The 20248-nt window shown below is 55.1% G+C and overlaps 1 protein-coding gene across 2 annotated transcripts in view; it reads right to left on the bottom strand.

Annotated features, from left to right (window-relative positions):
* MYO7A (myosin VIIA) overlaps window positions 1-20248 on the bottom strand; it is a 100333-nt gene that overhangs the window by 29378 nt on the left and 50707 nt on the right. For both annotated transcript variants that reach the window (XM_066369237.1, XM_066369245.1), the window contains exons 16-30: window positions 15784-15921; window positions 14096-14254; window positions 13573-13665; window positions 11315-11409; window positions 9828-9912; window positions 8707-8925; window positions 8163-8270; window positions 7146-7355; window positions 6612-6815; window positions 6197-6373; window positions 5630-5719; window positions 4621-4748; window positions 2263-2389; window positions 1417-1536; window positions 661-834 (exon numbers count right to left, since the gene is read on the bottom strand). In XM_066369237.1, the coding sequence (XP_066225334.1) occupies window positions 661-834; window positions 1417-1536; window positions 2263-2389; window positions 4621-4748; window positions 5630-5719; window positions 6197-6373; window positions 6612-6815; window positions 7146-7355; window positions 8163-8270; window positions 8707-8925; window positions 9828-9912; window positions 11315-11409; window positions 13573-13665; window positions 14096-14254; window positions 15784-15921 (2127 nt within the window). The remainder of the gene's footprint in view (window positions 1-660; window positions 835-1416; window positions 1537-2262; window positions 2390-4620; window positions 4749-5629; window positions 5720-6196; window positions 6374-6611; window positions 6816-7145; window positions 7356-8162; window positions 8271-8706; window positions 8926-9827; window positions 9913-11314; window positions 11410-13572; window positions 13666-14095; window positions 14255-15783; window positions 15922-20248) is intronic.

The following is a 20248-nucleotide window of genomic DNA, read 5'->3' as shown; positions in this document are numbered from 1 at the left end:
CAGCCACATGGAGTTCCCATTTCCTAGTATAATCTTTTTAGAAATGTTGGTAGACAAAGGGTCACTGAAGATACACGAGCTATCTATCCATACAGGAGAAAAATTGAGACAAAGTGTGTAGGCGAACATGACTCTATACCTGGACCTACAGGGAGGGGGCACTTCTGCTGCATGTGCCATTGCTGGGTGTGGAGGCAAAGTCACCCACCCCTGGGCCGATACGCATCAGGGGTTCACTAAGTAGTGTAAAGAAGTTACCATAGCAACCTGGTGAGGAATTACACCCCCATTTATAAATGAGAAAATGGAATCTCAGAGAGCCACGTGGCTGCATGCCCCTGCAGCCTGTCTCTGCCCTGCTCTTCCTCCAGCACCGAAGGAGGATTGACTTGGCCTTGCTACAGATAACTGAAGCGACTTCTGGGTTATGATCAACACCATACTGCTGCATTTATCTGTAGGGGTTTAAGAGTGCTCCACAATCCTAAAGAGTTGGCCAGAGCTAGGGTTACCACCAGCTAACTGCAAACCAAGGCCCTGGAAGGTAAGTAACCGTGCAAGGTCACCTGAGTGAGTAGGTGGCAGCACAGGGCTGGGAGCCAGCTGGCAGCCCAGGGTGGTGCCAGGAGGAGGCCCTGCAGGGATGGCCATACGCCATACCTTATCGAACAGGGCAATGTAGAGAGAGAACCCAAAGCGGTCCTTGAGGGAGATCTTGTCGGCCAGCGCATTGCAGAGTTCCTTGGCCGTGGTGGCCGAGTCTGTCAGCAGGGTCTTGGTGGTCCCATCCATAAATGTCACAGGCAACATAATAGGCTTCTTGGACTTGGTGGCCTAAAAGTGACCAAAGGGTCTGTGGGAATCCTTTCACTTCAGACCACCTCACCCCTCTGGGCTCCTGGCTGCCTATGGGGATGGAGAGTCCCCCAGACCCCAGCATCTCACGGGGACATTGTCTGTCCCGGTCACAGGTGCCTAGGCAGCCCTGCTTCACTCCCTAATGTCACAGGTCCATTAGGGTCCTTGAGCCAGGTCATTGGGACTGGAAGGTTAGGCACTGCCACATGCCAGGGGCTTCTGCCCTCATGTCACATAACCATCACAAGACCCTGTGAACTGAGGATCATTATGGCCATGTTGCCGATGAAGCCACTGAAACACAGAGGGAAGCCCTGCGCAAATCACTTTGACTATAAAGCCAAGAGATGGGAGTCAGTCCTCCACTGGGGGTTTTCCTGTTCCAACAGGCCCGGGATTCCAGAACTTAGGGGTGGGTGCCTGAAGAACCACAGTCCCAAAGGAGGGGATTTTCTGGGGCTGTGGGGATGCGCCTGTGCATGCGTGCACACACACACACGCACGCACGCACACACACGCACGCACGCACGCACACGCCTGGTGGGCCGGGGGCGGCACCTGCAGCTCCAGCCAACTCGGCGGCTGTGTCCGTGTCCCATTGACGAAGGTCCTCCTGAGCCGCTCCTCACAGTACGGGGCGTAGCCAGGCGGTCCCCCATGGATGAAGTTCCGCAGGTACTGCAGACAGAGGACCAGCTGAGGGGCTCCCGCTCTGGCCTCCCCGCCTGAACCATGAGAGCAGCCTCGCAGGGCCTCCTGCCTCCAGTCCCTTCACCCAGGACCTGCTCTTCAAGACACGACTGCCCATGCCCTCCTCCGCTTTCCATGTCTCCCTGCTAGCCTCAGAATCAAGTCCACGTACCTTGTGTTGGCAACAAGGCCACCGAAATCCAGCCCATTGAGTCCCAGCAATGCCTCTTGCCTCGCTCCACACACTACCCCAGGCCCCTTCACCTAGCTTAACTGCTCCTCCTCCGCCAGGGCCCACCTCCCTGCGTGCTTCCCTCCTCACAGCACTGGCCTCAGGTTGGTCCTGCTGTCACCTGTCCTGCCTCTGTGTCCCCAGCACCCACGGCCTGGCACCAAGGAACAGGCAAAGTGGCCTGAGAGGAACTAAAGCGCCTGCTCGAAGACAATATGCAGAGGGTCCCAGACCCTCCCGGAGAGGGTCCCAGCAGCAATATGCTGCTGTCAAACTCAGCCTCCTCACCAGTAACATGGGCTGAGTAGAGAATAGCTTGGAGTTCTGGGGATGGGAAGACGGGCCTGGTGGGAGCTGCAGGCCTTCGTGAGATGACTTGGGCGGGGCCTCATTACCAAGCCCCTCTTGAGTATGGTCCCCTTGCTCTCTCCCAGCTCTCCTTCCTACCCACTTTCTACCCCGAGGCCAGGTGCCAGCCCTACCTTAACGAACTTCTCGGAGGGGGCGAAGCAGCCCACACAGAGAGACAGGAGGATCCAGCCCCGGGCGTAGCTGCTCTTGGAGGGGTTGTGGGTGAGCTGCTTGCTGATCTGGCAGTAGATCTCATCCCTAGGCAGGTGCAGAGGCACAGAAGGGACCTGGCCTCAGAGGAAAAGCCCTCCGCCCCACCCCACCCCTGCCTGCCAGCCCCATCTCCCAGCAGCAGGTAAGACACCCATGCCTTTTTCTCCTACTTGCCCAAGATCATCCAAAGAAGAGGTAGAGTGGACCAGGTGGGGAAAGCGGGGCCAGGTGGGGAAGGCGGGGCCAGGTGGGGAAGGCGGGGCCAGGGCTCTGGGGAAGAAGGTCTGCTTTGGAAACCCGCTCATCAGGAGCCCCTTCCTGACTCCAATCAGATCCATGGATGGGAATCCATGATCTGGAGGGCAGTTTTATACCCTGTTCTGAGGCACAGTGGCCACAGACACTGGTGACCACTTTGATGAGATGCACAGGCTCTGCCCTTAGCTTCATCCCTACCAGCTGGGTAGCCCAGGCAGAAAATTTAACTTTTCTGAGCCCAGCCTATGGTCATGGCAACAGGTGCGATTTCTGCTAATGGCAACTAACAGCAGAAACAGCAAAAACATCTGGGTAGTTTCTCTGTGGGGTGGAATGAGCAGGGACTTTGACTTTCTCTTGATACATTTTTGTAATGTTTGATTATTTAAATGGTTATGTATTGCTTTTGTAACCAGACTAAAGTAATGAAGGTAGTTTTTGCTTTCATTTTAAAGGGAAATAATAGTACCTTCCCTACAGAATTGCTGTGAAGAAAAATTAGCCAAGGCTTACAAAGCACCTAGCACAATAAACCCTCAGCAAACACTAGCTGCAATTAAGACACTGCCTGCCAATTCAGGGCCAAGAACAGAACCCATGGTAATAATGTGACCACCAGGGGGCACTCATGGCCTTTTTCCCCTCTCAAAAGGGCGGGCCTGGGTAGAAAGGAGGGACAATCTAATTCATTGGCTCCCCAATTTTGAGTTCACAGACCAGTGCAACTTCAAAATTAATTCTGGAGGTTGCTAACTTTTTTCATGACAAATAAGAACATCTAAAACACCACACACACAACCTGCCCACTATATCATAACTATTTCATAACACAAAGTTAATTTCAACATTCAAAGAGTAGGAAAGATGAAGTCTGAGAACAAAGAATAGTCCCTTAAATATATAAAATTTAGCTTTAGAAACATCCTTATTTTTCTCATCTGGTCACAGACCAATGAAAACTTTATCACCTGCAGCTGGGAGCCCCTGACCCCTATCACTATGGATGTAAAAGGACACCTTAGGCCAAGATAAGGGGGGACCAGCTCTGGTCCTTCGGGGAGTCAGTACTTCGGCCTTCCAACTCCTGGTCCAGTGCTCCCGGCACTGTGTTCTCTACAAGTGACCTCTTTAGATCCACTGTTGAAATAACTGGGTCACAAACTCTTGCCCCCTCTTCCTGGAGGCAGTGTCTCTGGGCACTGTGACCATCTCTCTGAAGTAGTAATGGCCTGAGGAGCAACAGGAGACCTGGAGGGAAGGCAGGAGGTCTGGGAGGCGAGTAGCCCATGGGAAAGTCTCTCTGCTCCCCGGATCTCGATATTCCCTTTGGTAAATGGGGCTCAAGCCACCTCCCACCACCCCATCCTGCGGTCCTTCCAGCCAGTGTATCCACATCCATGGGCTCAGCGCTCCTGAACAACTGCCCTGTGCACACAGAGTTCTCAGGAAAGTCCTGTTTTCCCTCCATGACCCAACTGAGCTGATTTCTTAATTGCTCCTGGTGACTCCTTGATCACTCATCTCCTCCCCAATACCTTGGTGACCTGGGCTGAGCCTCTCCTGGCCTGGGTGGGGCAGGAGGCACTGTGAGGCATGCTGACCCCAGGAACCCTGCCCATGGGCCTGGGCCAGGGGCACAAAAGGTGAGCTGGTAGGGATGAGGTTAAAGCAAAATGTACCTATCAGGTAATGGTAACGATAGCTACCACTTACTGAGTGCCTCCGGTGTTCCATGCATTCCATAGATTTATCTGCCCACAAGCCTATGAGGTCGGTACTATTATTATTCCCCTTTTACAGATGAAGAAACTGAGGCTTACAGAGAGGAACTAACTACCAAGGTCACATGATTAGCTAGCAGCAGAGCTAAAACTTAGGCCTTTGTGGCTTAATCTATTGCTAAGGTGACAGAGCCACAACGCAGCTACCAAAAGCCTTTCAGGACCGCAATCCAGTAAGTGCAGGGTGCCTCCCCAGCCAGCCGCCCCTCCCTGCACCCCTGCCCCTCAGGCGCTGACCGGAGCGCCGGACGCAGGATGCCATTGCCGATGATGAAGTGCAGCTTCTCCAGGTTGGAGGTGGGCCGGTCCTCCAGCATGCTGTTGCCCTGCACCGTGGACTCTCCATCGTGCAGCCTCTTGGTCACCTGGGCCCCAGGGAGAGGACAAGGCTTGGCCCAGGTAGGCAATAGTGAAGGAACATGCTTCCTGCCTGAGTCTGCCTCTCCAGACAGAAGGGGTGTGGGAGGTCCTCACATCCCTGAGCATCCACAGTCGTCCTCGTGCACCATCCCCCCAGGGACCCATGGAGTGAGCACTTTCTTCCCCGAGTATCTCAGATACCAGCAGCAAGGGTGGGATCCTAATCCAAACTACATGACTGCAAGGTTTGATCTGAGCCTCAGATGGGGAACAGGACAAGGACAGAGTCTGTGGGAGCCCCAAGGAGGAGCCTGATGGCTGTAGAGGGGTCCTGTGGGGCTTCCTGGAGGAGGTTAATCCCCAGCAAAGACAAGGAAGAAGGAATTCTAGGCAGAGGAACTGGTGTGTGCAAATGTAGGGGCACAGGGGAGCCCATCCCCCTGCGCTGTAGATGCCTTGGTTTGCGACTGTCTGCCCTGGCAGCCGGAACGATCCCAGAGCACACGGCTGTACGGGCCTCAGAAAAGGCAGGCTGACTGAACTAAGGAGTTCAAACAAATGAGCAGTTCATGCCCTGGGGACACTCATCCCACAAAAAGGTCCTCAGATCAAACACTATGTTAGGAAATGTCTTCCCTCTCCCCATCTGCCACTCCAGCCCTTCCCAGCCATCAGCTCCCCTCATCTGGGAAGCCCTCCATGACCTCGCCCCAGCCTGAGCTCACTGTCCTCTTCCTGTCCTTTTTATCACCCCCTACTCTGTCCTGGCTCCAGCCATCCGACAGCCATGAGGACAGGCCGCGTTGACTTCTTCCATCCCCGTAGGTCCCAAGACCAGCCTTGTCCCAGCCTAGGCCACCGAAGGCAGCTCGGGGTCAGCTCTAACCTCCTCTGTCAATTTTGACTTCTTCTTCAGGGTCAAGTGCACCAGCTTGTGCTTCACAGTGCTCTTCTTCTGACCCTCAGGGAGCTGGGCCTGCAGAAAGTCAGGGTCAAGCGAGTGAGCCAAAGTAATGACAAGCGCAGCTGACAGTGGGGCTATGGCTGGAGGAGGGTCGCGCCTCCACACTGTTTACCAGGGGAACCCCACATTGCCACCCCCATCTCCTACTCCCCCCACCCACTGCCCCTACCACCGCCAGCCAAGTGACAGATGGGAAAATGGAGACTCAAAAAGTACAGTAATGTGCCCAGCGACTCCCAATAGGCCAATACTGGCACTAGCATTGACTGTAAAGCCCATCTGCTCTGCCAAGTGACCTGACTCACTCGTGAAAGTTTACAAAATGCCCAGACATTCATTCCCAGGAGTAGAAGACAGCTGGGGTCAGGGTGTTGAGGTAAAGGCAAATTTTAGAATGCTCTTTTGCTGAGGACCTTGAGGCTAAGGACACCAGGCAGCCCTGCCCACTGGCCTGGAAGGGACTTTGGCCAGAGGGCACCTCGTCCTCACCTCGCCCTCGCCCTGCAGTGCCTGCAGCTCCCTCTTGTACGTCTTCTTGCCTAGGGTCTCGTAAATCTTGGTCATCACAGGGATCTTCTCGCTGCCGTCACTCATGGCCGTGTGGTACTTAGGCTCAGGGAGGTCCCCCATGAACCGGAGGATGGTGATCCACACCGCCAGGGCTGCCTGGGGGCAGAGCACGCCAGTGAGAAGGCCCAGGTACAGGATATCGCCGGCGGTGCGGGGGAGGGCCGGAGCAGCCCACAGGAAGGCCACTGCGCTGAGGGTGTTCTGAGTGCTCCTGAGGGTCTTGCCCATGTGGCCTGGCCCCAGACTGGGGGCTGGGTGAAGTCAGCCCTGGTCCCAGCCCACCAGGGACCCACCACCTCAGCACCCACACTGCCAGCACAGCCCCAGCCCTCACCAGCTGGTCGCCCTCGTCATCGTGGTACAACAGCGGCTGCTTGAGTGGCCGCCGGGTATAGGTGTGTGTGGTCGTGCCCTGGAAGTAGGTGGCCGAGAACTTGGCAAATTTATACTCGGAGAGGTCCTCCTCATCCTCGTCGGGCAGGGGCAGGGCTGCATCCAGGTCCTCCTCCACCATCTCCCTCCGTCCGCGCTCCAGATCCTGAGGAGATGAGAGGGGTTCCCAGCTTTGGGGGCAGACTCAGGGCTGGGCTGCAGACCCCGACCTGTCCCTGCGGGGCCACGCGGGTGGACTGTGTCATCCTGTTTACTACTTAAACGGGACCTGGAGCATGGTGAGTCCTCAATACACAAGTGAACAAAAGTTTGTGAGTGGTCCTGGAGCGGAATCAGTGACTGACCTGACATGTCAAGGTGGCTGGACAGGGCGTGGGACCTATGGCCCCTGACCCAGGTCACTGCTGCCACCCTCTGCTCAGAGTGGGCACAGCCATCACACAGAGGCTGTCCCCAGCCCCTCCCAGCCTAGTACCTCAAAGCCACTGGGTGCCTGGCCCTCCTGGCCTGGCAGGCCGCCTGAAGTCCCTAGGAAGCCGAACATCTTGTCCACCATGTCCGAGTGATTGATGGGCTCGTGGCGGGCCTTTTCCATCTGCTCCAGGAGCTCCTTCTTCCGCCGAGCCTCCTCCTTCTCCTTCAGCTCCCGCTCGGCGTCCTCACGAGCCAGCTGGGCCAGGCGCTCCTGAAGGTGGGGGTGAGATGGAGGAGACAGCCTCAGAGAGCAAGCCCCTGCAGCACCCAGGCCACAGTCCCAGTCTTCGCCTGGGCCTCCTGACCTCTGGGAAGCACGGAGCCTCGAGCTTCCCCACCCTGGGCCTTGCTCCCATCAGCCCTCCGAGCCTAGTGCAGACAGATGCCCAGTCTGCCGCCTGCCATTCAGGGCTCAGGGGGAACACCTCCTCCAGGAAGCCTGCTCATGCCTCCCCAGCTGGAGGGGCCACACCAACCAAAACTCCCAGAGTGGTTGGAGTCAAGGCTTGAGACCAGCGCTGTCCACCAGAAAGGTAACATGAGACATGTGTGTAGCAGCTACACTTAAAACAGTAAGAAGAAATAAGTTAAATCAATTTTAATAATCTTTTTATTTAACCCAATACTTCAAAAATACTATCTTAACATGTAATATTTTAAAAATAGTACTGAGCTCATTTACATTCCTTTTTTTCTTACTGTCTTCTAAATTTTATGCTTAAAGTGCTTTGTTGTTTCAAGTGCTGTCGCCACACATGGCTAGTGGCTCGACAGTCAGTGCTGTCACACCAACTCAGGCTTTTTATGCAAGTGTTGTCTTTCAGCTAGAAAAGGTGCTCTGGAGGGCACAGACCTCATACTCTGGGGCCACAGCCCTCTGTCCTTCGTCCTGGCCTGGGACTGGAACCCCGCACACAAACGACGGAGGGCAGCACATGGACAGGGTGGACGGCCAGTGCTGGGTGGAGGCCGCTGACCTGGGGCAAGGACATCTAAGGGCTGGGCGTGCTCCGCTCACCTGATGCTTGCGTTCGGCCTCCTCCTTGGCCTTCTTGGCACTCATCTCCTTCCGGAGCTTCTCCTCCTCCGCCAGCCGCATTTTCTCGGCCTCCAGGCGCCTCCGGTACTGAGGGAAGGGAGAGCCAGTTGGGCGTGTGTAGCTGTCACGGTGCTTCCTGCCAGCTCCACCCCACCACATCATGACTGAGCTCTGGGACTGGGAGCGACTTTGCCAAATAATTTGGCAGATAGGGAAACTGAGGCCTCTGAGAAATTCTCCAGGTCCCACAGAGGTCTGGGGCATCACTGATCCCAAAACCAAACTAGGTGCACCTCAACCTCCCAAAGATTCACAAGTGACCGGGGTCCCCAGCCCTGCCCTTGGCTGGGAGCATGAAAATGAGGAGTCTGGTCCCAGTTTTGTCATTTCTCAGAGGAAACACGGCCCTAGGCCTTAGTCAACAAGTGGAGGTGATCTGTCCTCCTGAGGTGGAGCAGCACCCTCCAGGGGAGTCGCCCCAGCAGGGCTGGAGGCCGCAGGTGCTGTGGACCCGACTCCTCACCTCGGCCCTGAGGCGCCGGTGCAGCCTGCGGGCGATCATGCCCCGGGCGTAGGCCTGCACGGTGAGCACAGCCCAGAGGCGGTGGCGGAAGGCCTTGCGCACCAGGTAGGCCCGGCAGCGGGCCTGGAACTCGATGATGCGCCGACGCGCCAGGCGGTACTGCTGGTGCAGCTTCTGGGAGCGGTGCAGGGCCTGCAGCCGCAGGAATCCCAGCCGCATCTGCAGGGACAACACCCACTCAGAGCCCCAACTCCACACAGATCCTGCCCACAGTTGTCACTGCACTGGGCCCGCTCTCCCACCGGCATGCCCCAAAGGAACAGCTCTGTCCTCCTTGGACTAGGGCTCCCCTGGGGTAAGTTCTGGCTCCTCCAGGGAGTGGCCTTGGCTCCCCCATCCTCAGATCAGGGGCTGCTTTCCTTCCTTTCTGCCTCTCAGCCCCAGGCCAGGGTGCAGCCAGTCGTCCCACTGCAGTGGGACACACCTGCTTCCAGCCCCTTCTGAGGTCTCTAATGACCTAGTGCTCACACTCATCAAAACATTCCAGAAGACACTGGCCAGCTGGCTCAGTGGATAGAGCATTGACCTAGCATGTGGACATTCCGGGTTTGATCCCCAGTCAGGGAACACATGAGAAGTGACCATCTGCTTTTCTTCCCCTCCTTCTCCACCTTCTCTCTCTCTTCCCCTCTCGCAGCCAGTGGTTCGGTTGGTTCAAGTATCAGCCCTGGGCACTAAGGATGACTCAACTGGTTCAAGTGTCAGCCTGAGGCCCTTAGGATAGCTTGGTTGATGTGAATATCAGCCACCGACAGTGGAGAGATGGGAGACAGAGGCTGCTGGGTGGATCCCAGTCAAGGAGCATGCGGGAGTCTGTCTCTCAATCGCCCCTCCTCTCACTTAAAAAAAATATTCCAAAAGTAAAGCATAAACACTGCTGACCAGATGGGAAAGGCCACAAGAACCAGACTTGGACTTTGGGCTGGAGAAATGGTAGGGGCAGGCTGGAGTGGTGGCAGGAGGCCACCCAGTCTCTGGGCACAGGTACATCCTGCTGTTATGGCAACAGGGTGGGTTCAAAGGCCTGTGGGGCCAAGAGCAGCCTCCTCGGGGAAGCTCACCAGCTCATAGTTCCTCCTGCAGTTGTGACCCCGCCAGTGCCTCTGGATCAGGGTGGCAGCGTTCCTCAGCTTCAGGAAGTTGGACCTGAAACAGCAGCGATGCAGATCATCAAAGCAGAGACATGGTGCCCAGACAGCCAGGGTGCAGATGGGGCTTGGAATCAGGAGAGCAGGACTAGTCCCAGCTCTGTCTCTGAGACACATGTCCTGGGGCAACAACGTATCACCTTCTCTGCTTCAACTTCCTCATCTGTAAAGTGGGTGGAATGATACTGCCCTGCCTGCTCTTGGGCTTCTCACAGAAGCCCAACAAGGAGACTTTCCTAAGGTGTTTATTTAGTAAATAAATGTATAAATAATAAGTAAATAATATAAAATATTATGAAAGATGACAGCATTTCAACACTCTGGGCCCTGGTGAATTAGCTCAGTTGGTTAGAGCATCATCCCAATATGCTAAGGTTGAGGGTTTGATGCCCAATCAAGGCACATACAAGAATCAAACAATGAATGCATAAATGGATGGAACAGAAATTGATTATTTCTTTCTCTCTGTCTCTCTAAAATCAATAAAATTAAAATAATTTAAACTATATAAAAAAGGATTGGAACACTCTGAACATCACTCACTACTGTCAAACTTCCCCAGACTTGATGAAGTTGGAACTAGAGCCCACATTGACTGACTGAGTGAGCACAGTGCTGTTCCCCCGCACACACTAGGTGGCTTCTACAGGATGACAGTTACTTACGACCTTATGGAGGACAAAGAGACCACACATCAACCAACAAGTATCTGCTGACTGTAGAAATAAGTGTGGGGGTAGTGGAAGGTGAATAGGCACATGTGTGAATGAGCCGGCAAGCCAATGCCTAGATGCACACACAAGCAAGTGAGCAACTGTGGAAGGAAGTAGATAGACGATGGACAGACATGTAGATGAACAGATAGTGGATGGATGGACAAATGGACAGATGGACTGATGGATAGATGGATGGATGGAGAAATGAATGGACAGACAGATGAATAGATGGGTGGATAGATGGATGGATGGAGGGAGGGAGGGAGTGGCCAGATGAACTGCAAAAAGGTTCAGGTGGTGGGATTTTTGTGGAGCCTGAATCACACTCGAGTCAGTCTTGCTGATTTGTCAGTTGTTACAGCTATATACATGTCCCTTACGTGGAACATGGAACATACTTTGTAATTTATAAAATCTTAAGTTTCCTCTTTGAGAAATTTCATTAGAAATTTGAGACCACAGAGGGTCCAAGTGTGTAGGCGCTAGGAACCCACGTATGTGTGTCTATGTAAATCAAGTGTCTGTGTGTTCATCCGTGTGCTATGCATGCGTGTGCTTGTTTCTATGTGTGCACATGGGTTTGCATGCTTACTCCTAGTATTCAAGCTGGGGGAGCAGAGGTGAGCCAAGCACACACACATCTGTGTGGGGGCTGAGTGAGGAGGAGCTGGTCCCAGCACATACCTGTCTTTGAATCCCCGGATGACCTTCTGGAGGAGGATGACTCTGTCGGTAATGGCCTTGTCCCGCTCCACCTCCAGCATCATGTCGTGGTGGTCCTGGAGGACAGAGCTCCTGAGCAGGGCCCTCCAGGCATCTAAGTGAAGGCCCTCTCTTCCTTCACTTGGATTCCAGGCCTAGGGCTTGGTTGGGCCCCACAGGCTCCCAGCCCTGGCCTGCTCCACGGGCAGCCTCTCACAGCCACCAGTACAGAGAAGGGTGCTTGTGGCTCTTTCCCAAGGGCCTGGGTGGGACAAATGGAGCAGGAGGAGCCGAATTTGACTGGATGGAGTCAGAGGACACAGTAGGCACACAGACTGGCTTCATCTCTATGGCCTTTTCTGCCTAAGCCTGTGTCTTTCCAGACGTCTCTGTCATATCAGCCCCTGACCTGGGCCAGGCCACCATCACATCCCTCTAGGATCTTGGCAGCAGCCTCCTAACCAGTCACCTGACCTCGACGGCTCCCTTGGGCCCTCCCTAAGGAAGAACACTGTTACAACAAATAAGATGGTGATCTGACCATGATTCCCCATCTGGTCTCCACCCCCACATTCAGGCCCTACCTGATCCACACCCTGCCAACTTCTCCAGGCCCCTCTCCTCCTCATCCCCAACCCACAACGCTCACTCCAGTTAGAACCTCATCGTTCATACTATACACGTGAACTGCATATCTTCATTGCCAGTCCATACTGTACTAGGTGTACTAGGTGTTGGAGCGGGGCCTCAGAAAACCAGGCGGACAGGGGCCCCGGCCTGGGAGGCTGAGTCTCTGTGGGAGAGCCACATCCACCAGTTAATCATAGACCACGCCTCTTGTGGACAGGGCTCAGCACAGAGGAGCTGCTCAGCCAAGTCTTTCTGAGTGGGTAAGTGAATGAATGAATGAGAAGTGGACATTGAGGCTCTGGACACCATTTCTGAAGAGCCCAGAGAGGTGAGGATGGGGACAGTGATGGTCTTCAGAGCTGTCTGGCACTAGGTGCCATTGTGTTACCTGCCTTTCCTCCCTCACCTACATGGCTGGGCATCAGACCAACCCAGGCTGGAAGCCCACTGCCTGCCCTTGGGCAGCTCACTTTTTCTGTCTGAGCTTCTGAAATGGGCATAATAATCCTGCCTCACTGGATGCTGTGACAACTAAATAAAATCATAGACAGAGAGCCCCGCTGGGGTCTGGGCAGTTGTGAGATACGCAGGCAAGAAACAGTGCACAGATTTTCTGATGAGGAAATGCAGGCTCAGGGAGATGAAGGGACTGGCCACTCAAGGCAGTCCCTTGTGTTCCAATCCTTTTTTATATAGTTTAAATTATTTTAATTTTATTGATTTTAGAGAGACAGAGAGAAAGGGCCCATGGCCCTTCAGCCAGGAAGGAATTATGCTGGAGCCCAAGACTCCTTCCAGCTCAGGCCTGGCTCCTCCTCCCCTCCACACAGATGGTCTGCCCCACCCGAGTCCCATCCAGTACCCAGACAGCCAGAAATCTAGTACAACGGAAATGGAAATGGGGAAGCCACGTACTGGGAGCTCACACTGTCCTTGCTGCAGCTGCCCCGCCACCACCAACTCCCAGCAAGCTCTGCTCCAAGGCCAGGACTCCCCACAACCTAGCTTCCTGCTCTCAGCCCTGCCCCGTCCCCATCTGCTGGGCTCTGATGTGCTGCTCAGGCTATGGTGGAGCCAGCGAGTTCCAGGGTGTGCTTAGGGAGGGTAGGAACAGGCCCCCAGACACTACCGAGTGAGGTAGTGACACAGCGCCCCCCAGAGCCCAGGGTGAACCCTGCCTGGCAGGAAACCACAGGACAGGACCTAAGGATACACTCAAAAATCACCCCTCCCCAATCACATCTCATTTTATGGGGAAATGGGGCTCAGAAAGGGCTAGTGACCTGCCCAGAGTCCCAGGAAAGACAGCCACTGGTTCAGGGTTGAACCCAGGCCTCCCTGGTAAGCCCACTTGGTCTTCTGTTTTCTCACCCAGAGTCAGTGCTCTGAACCCACCCCTGGTCACAGATGGGCTCAATACCAACTGCCCCTCCCTTCCAAGGCCTCACTCCCCGCCCACTTGTCATATTGCAGATTGCAGAACTGGATGCAAAGGCCCAGCATGGACCCCATCTGATGCTGCAGCTTCTCTAAAGTGGCCCCCTAGGGCCCATTCCCACCTTGATGGGGTTCACAGCCCCCAAGGCAGTCAGAGTTAGAGCCTTTCTCACCTTCAGAAAGATCTTGGTTTTGCCAATCTGCCAGTCATCATGGGTACCCAGCACAGCCTCAGCCATGCGCTGGCATGTCCCCCGAAGGTCGTCCTGGGTGGGGGGGTACAGGAGAATGGACAGTTGGAAAGGCCACCTCAGTGTATCTCCCAAGGAAGCAGGGCTCTTGCTCCAGCTCTGCCCCTGACTCGCTTTGTGACCCCAAGTTGGTCTGGCCTTCTTACCCTCACTGTTCACCGTAGCTCATCAGGATGACTGCAAAACCGTCTCCCACATCTAACACCCAGGGCCCATTTGGTGGCCCTGATCTCATCCATTACACCACATGCATGGTGTCGATGCCCACCAAGTGCAGCCATCGAAGCCCTCTGTACATTCTACTGCCTGATGCCCAGGCTTCCCAGCTGTACTTGAGGTGGCCAGGCTGATGTTATGCCCAGCACACAGTCTCAATGAGAAAACAGGCCCCGCCCAGCCCAGAGCGGGAACCCTCCCTCCCACCGTCTACGCCCCAGCTTTGAACCTGCTTGTAGGCTGGCTTCACGCCAGGCAACAGCACTCGGTACCGCTCCACGAACTCCACGAAGCTGTAGCGGATGGGGTAGCCAGCTCGGCGGATTCGAATGGTCTCCATCATCCCGGAGTACCGCAGCTGCCGCACGCACAGGTGCCGGTCGAACAGCTGCCCAGAGCCAAGGGTGTCAGTGCAGGAGGGGCCTGCTGGGAGGCCAGCCCTGCTCTGCATTTCCCCAGCCCCAGACATAGTCCCAGAGAGGCCAAGGCCACACAGCAGATGAGGAGCAAAGGTGGACCGAACTTGATCTGCAGTTCAAACCCACAGAGCTGCAAGAAATGAGACCCTCCCATGGGATGAGCAGAGGAGAGATGGCTTAATTTGCCTAGGGACATCTGGAGGAGGCTTCCTGGAGGAGGAGGTCTTTGCTTGAACCCTGGAGGGTGCTAGAGGGTTTGGGAGAGAGTGTGCAAAGTCGTGGAAAGCCTGAAAGTTCAGAACATGTTGGGGGCTTTATTGGGACTGAGGAGGCTAACCCATGCCAAAATTATGGTTGTGCGGGTGCTGGGTGCCTTCAGGTGACAGCCACTGTAGATTTGTAATTATTCAGACAACTTTCTGGTTGCTGATAGCCAAGTGTCTTAAGAAAGAGATACAGGCTGACCTGTGGTGGCGCAGTAGATAGAGCACTGACCTGGAATGCTGAGGGCACCGGTTAGAAACCCCGGGCTTGCCTGGTCAAGGCACATATGAGAAGTAACTACTACGAGTTGATGCCTCCCCACCCCCTTTTCTTCTCTCTCTCCTCTCTCGAAAAATCAATAAACAAAGTCTTTGGGGGAATAAAAGAATTTTTTAAAAGAAGTACACTTTTCTAATTGGCACAAAGTTGTTTTTGTGACGGCAGCAGAGGCAGCACAGCAGGACCAGCCGGGGCTCCCAGGGGGCTGGGAAGACCCCCCCCCCCAGGCTGGCTAGGGAGGCCGCAGGGAGTGGCGGGTTCCATCTGCATTTGAGAATCTTGCCCCTCACTGTGTGGAAGGGGGCCTGGAAAGGAGGCAGGAAGGCAAGAGAGCAGTGAGGATGTCCTGCCGTCAAGGTCCAGGCCACAGTGTTGAGGTCGGGGCCCACAGAAATTTCCGGAGGTATCTGAGAGCAGTGAAGATGGTACCCAACTGCCTTGGCAGGCCCCTGTCTGGACCTCCTGCTTTTTAGATAGGAAGCTCGCTGGAGACCTCTTTGAAACGTATGCCTCTGCAGACCTGGTCCTGAGTCCCAAGGGTGCTGGTCAGTCCGCTCTGGGGACTGTTTCCGGGCAGGAGGCAGGGCCAGCACTCAGATTGCTGGCTTCCGCCACCTGTTTCCTCTCCCTCTAGGCACTTTCCCTGGCCCAGCCCTGGCCTCCTGCCTTCCTCCCACCCCAGACCCCTCGGGCTCCACCCCCAGCCTCTGGGAAGAGCCTTGTGGTAAACAACACACCCCAGACCCTGGAAGGAGAAGGCGCTCAGTGAGGATTTCGGCTCTGGGCTCTGCGGCCTCAAGCCCCTTAACCTCCCCGAGGTTTAGCCACCCGTCTCACATCTCCAATGTGTGGGCCACCTGCCAGCTCACACCCTGGCCCCCAAGGCCTGGCCCCTTCCTCACCCCAGCCCCACGCCGTCGCAGGCCGCCCCCCCCCCCCAGCCAGGGCCGCTCACCATGGGCTTCTTGAACTCGTTGGGCTTGATGCAGCGCACGAAGAAGGGCTGGCACGCGCCCAGGGTGCGCATCAGCAGCTCCAGGGACCGCTTGAACTGGCTGCTGAGTGTGGGCGAGCGCTTCCTGGTCTCGGCGCCCTGGGGGGAAGGACCACAGCGATGGGAGGGGCTGACCTGTGCCCCTCTAGCTCTCCAGGAAGGGAAGGGAGGGCAGGAGGTCAGTGGGGTCAGAGCCTAAGGGAGAACAGCCGGGGAAAGCAGGCTGCCCAGCACGTGGGGTTTTCCTATAACCTGCCCAGTCTAGGCTGGAGCTTGGACCCTAGAGGCGCCCCCTCCAGGGAGTCTCCTAGGACCTGGGCCAGAAGAGCTCTGCAGGGGGCCTAGGGCATTCTGGGCTCCTGCCCTGGTGTGCTGAATGATTCTAGGCAAGATGGGCAAGACGCAGCCCTTCTCTGAGTCTTCAGTTTCCCTTTCCAGGAATAAATGAGTGGACAAACTTGGTCACCTCAGGGTACTGGGGTCGTCCCTAGAGACAGGTTAGACAGACCTAAATTCAAACCTGGCCCCACCACCTCCTGTGGGATCCCGGGAGGACACTAAACACTGAGCACTGAGCCCCCCGTCCTAAACAGGACTAGTGCCATCCACCTGGCTGACAAGGCTGTGATGAGGGTGGCAGGTGCAAGTAAACAGCACCCTGGAAACCTGGCCTGGGGTGGGGGAGATTGCTGCTTGTGCCCCCCCCCCCCATGGGATTAGTGGTCCAGCAGCAGGCTGGGCGGAGAGCGGGATCAGCCTCCTGAGAAAACGCAGGGGCCTCCCACTCTCACTGTGTGGCCCCACCTTATTTTATTTGGAACATAATCTAAGGGTTTGCCACAGATAGCTGAGGAGTATCTGCATTGGAGTAGGGTGAACATCAGGTTGGCTGCCCCCAAACCTGACCCAGCAGCAGCACTGGGTGACCCCCACTTGGAGGGGGAGCTGTCCGGGTAGGGCTGTGCCCAGCCTGTTAGAGCCCCATAAGCACACATACAGCACAAACACAGACACACACTCATACACAGCACACACAGACACATAGCACACAGATCACACAACACGCACAGCACACAACACACAACACACAATGTACACAGCACACACAGAAGGTAGCTGTGCGGACACACAAAGCATACACACACAGCACATATAAACAACACACACACAACCCACTCCCCTCTTTGACTTGGATCATCACACAGGAACTACTTTTAGTCTGTCTTTTCTGCTGAGCTGTAAGCCCCATGAGGACAGGTGGGTCTGCATTGTTGGCTGTTCTGCCCAGGGCCTGGCACAGTAACAGCCAACAGCACTGCTGAACTGAAGGGGCGCTGAGCTGGTTCCAAGTGTCCATGGGCTCCCAGGCATTGTCCACCTTTCAATTGCTCATGCTCAAAATCTAGGAACCATCCCCAACTCCTCTTCTCTCATATCCATTAGGTCAGCATTTTCTTGGCTCCCTCTCCAAAACATAGCAGGGTCTGACTCCTTCTTACCACTTCCTCCACTGTCAGCCCAGTCCAAGCCACCAGCATGGCTCTCTCAGATTATTGCAGTAACCTCCACACGGGTCTCCCTGCTTCTGTTCTCCCACTGCACACCGTCCTCCACTCTGCTGCTGACACAGCAGCCTGAGTGAGGCTGTTAACACACAAGCCCAGCCATGTCTACCCCGCTCAACCCCCCCAGGGCTCCCCCAGTCCCGCAGCATAAACGCTGAGCTCCGAGTAAGGACTGACAATGTCCCACAGGTCTGGTCCCAGTGACTGCTAGTCTCTCCCCCACCTTGCCCACTCCCTTCCAGTTAACCTCTGTGCTGTTCCTACTAGGCACCAGGCAGGCTTGGGGCTTGAGAAGCACCTTAGGGCATTTCACTTGCTGTTTGCTCTCCCGGCAATGCTTTTCCTCCATAATGCACGTGGCTGGCTTCTTTACATCCTTATCAGCATCTCCCTAAGGCCTTTCCTGATCTCCCTATCCAAAATTGTAAAGCTCCACCACCAGCCTTCCCCACTCCTTAATTTTTCTCAGTATCATGTATCACCACCTGACATACTATATATTCCGCTCACAAAAATTAAGGGATATTATATCACTTCATATTCATTTCGAAGTATCCCCTAATTTTTGTGAGCAGTATACTTTAATATGAAATGACTCCACAGAAGGGATCCGAGGGGCAGGTACCTGCACGTGATGTCAATGAGGCTGGGGACTTGCAGGCAGGAGAAGCTACCTGCACAAAGAAGGAACAAAGTATCCTATGGACTCAGGAACCCAGAGACATGTGACTGGAGTTAGACATTAATCTGAGTGCTCAATGCCCTGGAAGAACTACCTTCTTTATGGGTCAGCTGATCTCTCCTGAAACAATGGTTGGGGTGGGGCTGCCCGGGCCACCCTGGGGAGACAAGGATGGGAACTCAGAGGGGGGAGGGGGCCTCTGCAGGACATGAGTTCAGGGGACTGGATGGAGGCGTTTGGGCTTCCACCTGAGGGGAGCCCTGAAGCCAGTACACTGTACTAGCTCTGACTTCACACTTGACACTTCGCCAAGCTGACTTCAATGTTCCTATAACAGAACTATCACACTTCTAGTGGTTACAAAGTACTTTCTCTTTCCTAGAGGTGATGCTTAGAGACAGCACAATGTAGCGAAAAAAAAAGCAGGGGCTTGGAAAGCCTCTCTTTAGCTCTCTCTTGGATGTGACCTTGGACAAGCCCCTGTACCTACCTGAGACGAACCTGGACCAATCCTGGCATGAGCTTGAGCAAGCTGCTGGACCCCTCTGGGCCCTAACGTCTGCAGCTGTAGCCTGCGGGTGGTAGTTAATACTCACACCCTTGATGTGGGCAGTGAATGAGGTGAGAAATGTAGTGCAAAGCTCCCAGCCTGGTCCAGAAGACCATTTGATACTGTCATCAGTATCAAATATGTCACTGCTGTGCTCCAGAAACCCCCTCCTGAGTGGGCCATTTCTGGAGACCTTGGGGTCAGTCTTACGCTTGGACCTCTCCGTGGTTCCTCAGCAAGTAGGTTCTAGTCCCAGGGTCCAGGGGAAGGGCCCTTAGAACTATAAACTTTATGGCAAGTCCCCCTGATGTCTCCAGATGCTTTTGGGTGAGAGGAGAAGGGGTGGTAGGAGGGGACGGGGTTCAGTGTTCCAGGGCTATCCAAGACCAGAAGGAGTGGTGGGCCTGACAGGAGCTGGGCTGGGAGAGCCCGAGGCCCACTTGTGTCATCAATGCCATGGGCCCTGTGATAGGTGGGTTTGGGATAGGACGGCTGGGTGCTGGTGCTTCAGATGCTTGGGGCCCCCTTCTGATGGTGGCCCTACATTCACCGTCAACAAACTGAGCCACAATGCCAGCCTGGGGGGAGGGGTGCCAGGGCCGATCCATGGGCAGAAGACAGAGACACACTCCCTGCCCCTGGCCTGTGGGTGCCCTGCTCTGCTCCTGTGGCTTTCCTGAACTGTTTCAGAACTCTGGGCAGCGGAGGGATGCCAGACATTCAAGAAGGAAGAGGGGCTAGGCGTTAAGACGGAATGTGAGAGGATGCCAGAGTAGGCAGACAGGAAACTGGGGGTCGAGAAGAGAAAAGGGAGGCAAACAGGATGGCAGAGCTCTGCCGCTGCGAAGGGGTCCCCAGAGTCTCAGGGACCTGAGCACCCTGGGAGCCAGGACCCGAAGGTGGTGATCAGGACGCCCCAGAGATGCTGCCCAGGACCTAAGGAGGTCCAGGGGTGATGACTTCTAGGGCCAGCTTTCCAGGATGTTGACTTGGGGTGAGTTACACCTTATCTCTGAGCTTTTTATCTCCAAAATGCAGAAAAATGCCACCTGCTCTTCCTATGCCACAGGTTATCAGAGAGGAATCACCAGGTTGCAGACATGGAAACGCTTAGCAGGGCCTGGTAGAGGAGCTGGCCCTGACTCCTTGGGGGCAGAGGACTTGGGAGACATGGGTGTGCTCTTGGTTCACAGAGTAGCTGGACAAGTCTGCCTCTTTTTCTAAGACTCAGTTTCCTTTTTTAAGAAACTGAGATGCCTGCAGTACACACAACTCAAAAAAAACCCCCAAAAAACAAAACCACTCCACAAACCACTCCACAAAAAAAACAAACAAAAAAACCACTCCAGAAAAAAAAAAAAAAAGTCAGCTCTTCCCCCAAGCCTCAGTGCCGTGGGGACCAAGGACAGAGCCTAGTCCCAGGGGCAGCTGAGGCCTCTGGGGTCTTTACCTTCGCAGAAGCTGCTGACTGGCGGAGAGTGCCCGATGAATAACCACAGAGAAACTATAACAGGAACCACAGAGCAGGGCGAGATGGGGGGGGGGGGGCACAAGGAGAATGTGGTGGGTCAGAAAACCGAGAGCAAAACCCACCAGGGCGAGACAAGAATGTTCAGGGCAGAGGTCAGG

The sequence above is a fragment of the Saccopteryx leptura genome, chromosome 1 (genome assembly GCF_036850995.1).
Source record: "Saccopteryx leptura isolate mSacLep1 chromosome 1, mSacLep1_pri_phased_curated, whole genome shotgun sequence".
In the NCBI taxonomy this organism is placed as follows: domain Eukaryota; kingdom Metazoa; phylum Chordata; class Mammalia; order Chiroptera; family Emballonuridae; genus Saccopteryx; species Saccopteryx leptura.
Note: the sequence above shows the minus strand (reverse complement) of the source record. Positions and strands in the feature narration are given on the sequence as shown.